This window comes from Sceloporus occidentalis, unplaced genomic scaffold (assembly GCF_023333645.1).
Source record: "Sceloporus occidentalis isolate IW3139 unplaced genomic scaffold, rSceOcc1.0.p SCAF_215, whole genome shotgun sequence".
NCBI classification, from domain to species: domain Eukaryota; kingdom Metazoa; phylum Chordata; class Lepidosauria; order Squamata; family Phrynosomatidae; genus Sceloporus; species Sceloporus occidentalis.
The window spans coordinates 500,880-506,812 of NW_028317195.1; the positions used below are offsets into that span (position 1 = coordinate 500,880).

A 5,933-nucleotide genomic window follows, 5' to 3' on the forward strand; every position below is an offset into this window, starting at 1 on the left:
TGAATCCCTTTTTGTTACTGACAGTATTCTGGGAAATAGATATTTGTTTGGCCCCTGAGTTTTGTGGCCCAATCAAACCCTCTCGCATCCATCCCCTCCATTTCCACTCCGATGAAAAAAGTCAAGCACATTAACCGTTCTTTCTGTCTCTACTTCAACAAAATACCCACAGCCTGGTAAGAAAGTAAACATTTCTCAAAGATTATCCCGACCATCCCTCCCTTAACACACCTCTCATGACGGATATTATGCTATCTAGGCCCAAATGTGTGTGTCGGTGTGCTGCTACTTTGTTGTGAAGAGGTTTAGTTTATAGAGATTGTGTTTTCAGCTCTATAGGTTCGCCCGTCGCTTCCTGCTGGCCCTCAGGCTCTGCAGGCCGGGCCCCTTTGAGGATTGAAAGTCTCTCAGACAGGCCTCTCATCCTGGGGAAGAGGATAAAGTCATACACCAGACCCCCAAGTGCTCCACCGATGATAGGACCAACCCAATAGACCTGCAGCCAAGATGCAACAAAAAGTTAAGGCAAGACAACGTTCAATTGTTCAAAACATGTAAAAAACACCTTTCAGATGTATAATGTGTTATATTCTGGTTTGGTCGTTGTTATAAATGTTACCTGCATAATTTATGTTATAAATGTTAAATCTTCCTTTCTTTCTCCAGATGACAAAAACATCAGTTTAATCAGAAATAATGATGATGAAGCACACGTATATAGTTACTCATTTACCATGAAATTATCAACTTGGCCAAGGTGAAACTACTGGCCATTTAGTGAAAACCCTTTCTAAGAGTACAACTGTACTGAAGTTGTTGCATATCTGCAACAGTGAAAATGGTCAGAAAACGCAGAATTTCGTACTTATCCCCAATTACCTTTAGATTAAACTAATAATGGCTATTTGTTACCTTTATGAAAAGTAAAATTAAAGTGGATCTGCCTTCCAAAGAAGTATGAATGACTGGGTCCACTGCAGGTAAGCATGAAACATTACATTGTTCTAGAAAAAGAATATATACATAGGAAGTTATGCTTACCTTCATGCTGTTGGTGCTGGTTCCTGTGACTTTCCAATATGGCTGCCTGGGTGCTATACATGCATGTATGCTCACCCAGCCTGCCTCCTGTTCAATTCCAATATGCTCTACACAAAGAGGATTGTGGGCGCATGCACAGCACACCCGACAGCCATATTTGCAGCCATGTTTTATATGCTGGCTTAGTGTTGTCAAAAAGACATTGGATAGAAAATGTAAGATACTTTTCATCCATACATGTGTTAGATAATTGGCCAGCACACCATATATTTGATGAAAAGTTATTCTATAAATGTTACCACTTCATCTTTCCCTGCTTATCTATATTTAAGAATCCTCTAAATGTTGAGTTCATCAATAAAATATATTGTCAGTCAATGATTGTAAGTCAGTCTAGTTTATACTATATAATATTACAAATTGTATTTATATGCATCAACATTTCTTTGTATGTTGTACTTAACGTATCTTGTAGATTCATATGTTGTTCATAGCATAATACACTTCTCCAATATACACCTAGTACGTATCTCACACCCTTATCCCTTAACCCCAAACGCCTCGTCAATACTTTCAATTCCCTTCTTCACCATATGACAACTTCCCCTTCCACTAACCGTACTGCCTCTGACTTTGCCATATACTTCAATAATAAATTTGAATTATCAGATCCTCAATATCTGCACAGTCCTCCTGTTGCCCCTCCCCTCTCTTTGACTCTGCACCCTCCCATATACTGAACTCTTCTTCCTTTGCTACATTAAACTCTCTTGTCACTGAAGTTGAGGTTCATGCTCTTCTTTGTTTCTCTTGTCCAACCACATGTCCCCTTGATCTTATCCCTTATCATGTTACCCAGTCTCTCTTATGGACTCTTGTCCCTAAATTAGCTCATCAACCACTCCCTCTCTACTGGATCTGTCCCTTTCTCTTTTAAGCATGCTACCATAACTCCAATCTTGGAAAAGTCTTACCTGGACCCAATTGATCTATCCAACTATCATTCCACCTATCTACTTCCTCTTGCCTTCATGCATCTTGAACAAATTGTATACAATCAAATAACTAAGTTTCTTGACCCTCTTCAATCTGGATTCCGCTCTCGACATTCTACTGAGACCGCCCCTTACTAAAGATACTAATGACCTACTCACTACTAACTCCAAGTCCACTACTGTATGTTAATCCTACTGCTTTTGATGCTGTGCACCACCCTTTTCTCCTTCAAACTCTTCACGGTCTTGGTCTCAGTGATACTGCTCTCTCCTGCTTCTCATACTACCTTTCTAATCATTCCTTCAGCATATTCCTCTCCAGTAAGATGCACCCCCCCCAAGTTGGTGTACCCCAAGACCCATTCTGTTTTCTCAAGGCCCCTACCCTCTAGAATGCCCTCCCATAGCCTATCCAGCTTTCTCCCTAGCTTTGATCCTTCAGAGAATTCCTCAAGACCCCCTTCTTTAGGGATGCAACAGAGTATTCCAAAGTATTCCTATGAGAAGTCTATTTGTACCCCAAATGAGTTTGCTATTATAATTCTCTTTATCCTTACCCAGTGGTTGGTGAAATTTCTGGTGAGTACTGCTGGGGCAAAAGATCGAGCTGGATTCATGCTGGCTCCAGTATAATACATCTAGAGAAAGGCAAAAGGAGAACTTATACCCATGTGTAACAAATGTTTTGTTTTGAGAGCTGATTTGCTAATGGTAATAACTAGCTATGCACTTATCTCATACAAACCTCATTTGATCGTGTTTAATGAATTAGCCCCTGACCAAAGAATTTGTTAGTGTTATAAAAATAAAAAGAATCCTGTGGGGCAGTTAAATAGATGTTGGTACAAAAACCAGAACATTCTTGTATGCACATGGCATGTTGCAGAACCATCAATAATACTATGGATGGTTGTTTGTTAATTACAGAATATATAAGACTGAATGTAAATGTACACTATTATGGCAATCTAATTGACAGTGGTGTGGCTGAGCTAGTATTTAACAGAAAACAGCACCTCTTGTCACAAGTACAAATTATAATGAGCAGTTTGGTATGTCATGTACTTACCCCAAAGAGATGACCAAGTGTGAGGGAGAATCCAATAGCCAAAGCTACAGAACCCAAACGACCATTCCTCCTTTCATCATAAGTGGCAAAGATACAAAGCACAAACTGCAGGGTAAGGAAGATCTCCACTGTGGTTGCTTGTCCAAGGCTCACTCCAGGATGAAGCTATGGAAAGTGCCATAAAAAGAGTTAGCTTGGTTTAATTAAGCAGCGCACAATACTTTTTAGGGAACTTTGTTCTCCCTGACTTTTCTATTCTCAGTCATAATACATTGTCAGAGATAAATCACTTCAATCACACTGCCTACATTTAGATTTCGTAAGCAGCAGGCACAATGCCTGTATTTACTTTAGCAGGTCAGAGACTATATCCCTCAAATATATTGGCTCTTATATAGTACTCCCATCTGATGTAGTTTTTCTTTTTCATTAAAAGTGACATGCAATTTTATATGGTAAATCAGGAAGCTCATATACCATAAGGTCCAGTATTTTGCATCTATGTTGAAAATAAGGCTATTCTTTTAGATGTGTAGGGACACTATTTTTTAAACAATACATAGAAACATAGACATTTGATGGCAAGTAAGAGCCATTCCAGATTTGGTCTACATTTTTCCTTAAACCTTATTTAGTCCTTGGTCTAAATTTCTCATTTATGAACCTCAGATACCTGCTGTATGGTTGCACTGCTTTTCAGAAAAGTTAAACTTCCTTAAATTAAATCTAAGCCTGAAGTTCTAGTTTTAGAGTTTGACGTCTTGAATAAAAGGTGCACATTTCACGATTTTATTATCTTTAACAAACATCTCACTGCTGCACCATAAACCTTCTCACTCATAGTGTTAGTTTGAATTACCTTGGGGCCATAGATTACAGAATGATATTGAATTGAAGGGTGTACACGTGTATGACATATCATATCTCCCACAAACTGAAAAATTCCCCTTTCGCTGAAACTTTTTTGTAAAATCATTAATCAGAATGTATTTTATGTAATAAAGGAGTGTATTCATTTATCATGCTATACTTTTCTGTTGCAAAATTAGATGATGCAAAACAGCATGTGATCAATTGCCTTCCACACTAAAACATGGGGCATGGTAAGAAGTAGGATGCTGTGTTATAAAAAGATCATAACAGAGCCGTGCATTGAAGAAATGTGTTCACATGTAAATAAGCATGCACATTCACATTATGTATTTATGCCATATTTGCATTTATAGTGAATTACTAACTGGAATGGCTCATTGTTTCCGCACACCAAACACAATGCATTTTAACTTTACAGTAAATTAACAATTTTCTGGAAGCTTTGCATCCTGTAATGTACACGTGCATTATTTTTAAATGCCTTTAAGCTGTCCTTTTTAAGAGCTCTTCAGAAAAATGTATTAACCAAGTATATGCAATTATTTACAAAAGGACGAGGCTCTTAAAGGTAATTTGGTATAAAGTACGGGTATTACAATTCTACCTAATGTCGCCATTCCCAAAGTATAACAGCATATTTTCCATTAATTTTGTATAGATCAAAGAGCGTATTCTTTCTCTCTGTATTTAAGGAGGGACGGACAGTGCATTGATACTTAAGCAACCAATCTGTTTGTGAGGAATAATTAGGCGGCTGATGATTTTTGATTAATGCCCTTGCTCTGAAATACAGCTCTGTGTTAATTCCTCTGCATGTGCCGCACCTCAGTCAATTAAATAATTAACAAATAGAGGTTATATTCAAGTTATATTGAGTGACCAATATTTGTCAGTGAAAGGTTTTGTCTGACATTAGTGGTGAAATTCACTGAAGCTAAGTAGCATATTCCTCCTGTTAAGCATTTAAATGAGTAAAATAAACAAAATAGAAGATTAACATACTGAGTAAGGCTAATAAATGGATACAATGTGAAAGCCTAACATCCTTCCTAAAATATATATATATACCCCTGGTGGGTAATTACCGTATTAAGAGCCAGGTTGCCACGGATTGCTGCAGGAGTGACGCCATACAGTACTGCAGCTCCAGCTACTGCTCCCAGCAGTTGTGCTGCGATGTAAAAAATGGCACGGAACAGCGACATCTGCGAGCCGATGAGGAAAGCAAAGGTGACTGCTGGGTTAATGTGGGCACCACTGACATGGCCAACAGATTGGACCATAGTTGCCAGGGCAAGACCAAAGGCTAGTGCGATGTGCAGGATGTTAGCTGGACCAGCTGCCCACTTCAGAGAGGCACCCAAACCAAAGAAAACATAGAACATGGTGGCAAAGAATTCTGCGAAAACCGCTCTCCAAAAGGAGAAGGAGCGGAATTCCCACATGATTGCGGGATGTGTGTTTGAGGGAAGGGGAAAAAAAACAAGGGTCAGGTAGAAGCTTAGGTAGTGAATGGGAGATACTCCAAAAAATGGAACCGGAGAATCCCCTGGATCCTTTTAAATAAAATGTAAATCAAAGTGTTACTTTGAATTTACGACTCAACAAAAAGATAACAAGAATTAAAACCTACAAGGAACTAAACGTTAAAAACAACTCAAAAAAGCCACGGACAGAGTGACTGCTCCAAACTCCCAACTGCTGTGGAAACTTCCCCCCCAACCTGTTTATAGAGTGGCGGGGGGATTTATAAGGGGCAGAGGCTGTGACATATTTAATCCCCCCATAGAGGTTCACACCACCCCCAGATGGGTGGGGGTAAAGTGCATGTGAGCTGTTGTTTAACTCTTTGCTTAGATGCTGTCCCTCCCCTCGGTGGCACATGATATAAGGACACACAGAAAGGTTTGGTCAGATGTTAGTTTAAATTCATAGCTGTGTTCTAACGCTTAGGG

General features: G+C 39.1%; 1 protein-coding gene across 1 annotated transcript; it reads right to left on the bottom strand.

Moving 5' to 3' along the window:
- Positions 1 to 310: 310 nt before the first annotated feature.
- LOC149277381 (lens fiber major intrinsic protein) lies at positions 311 to 5,423 on the bottom strand. Its single transcript, XM_089502960.1, has 4 exons — positions 5,064 to 5,423; positions 3,106 to 3,270; positions 2,594 to 2,674; positions 311 to 496 (listed from the first exon to the last, which is right to left on the bottom strand). The coding sequence occupies exons 1-4, from the start codon at positions 5,421 to 5,423 to the stop codon at positions 311 to 313; spliced, it is 792 nt and encodes a 263-aa protein (XP_089359086.1).
- Between the last annotated feature and the right edge of the window lie 510 nt (positions 5,424 to 5,933).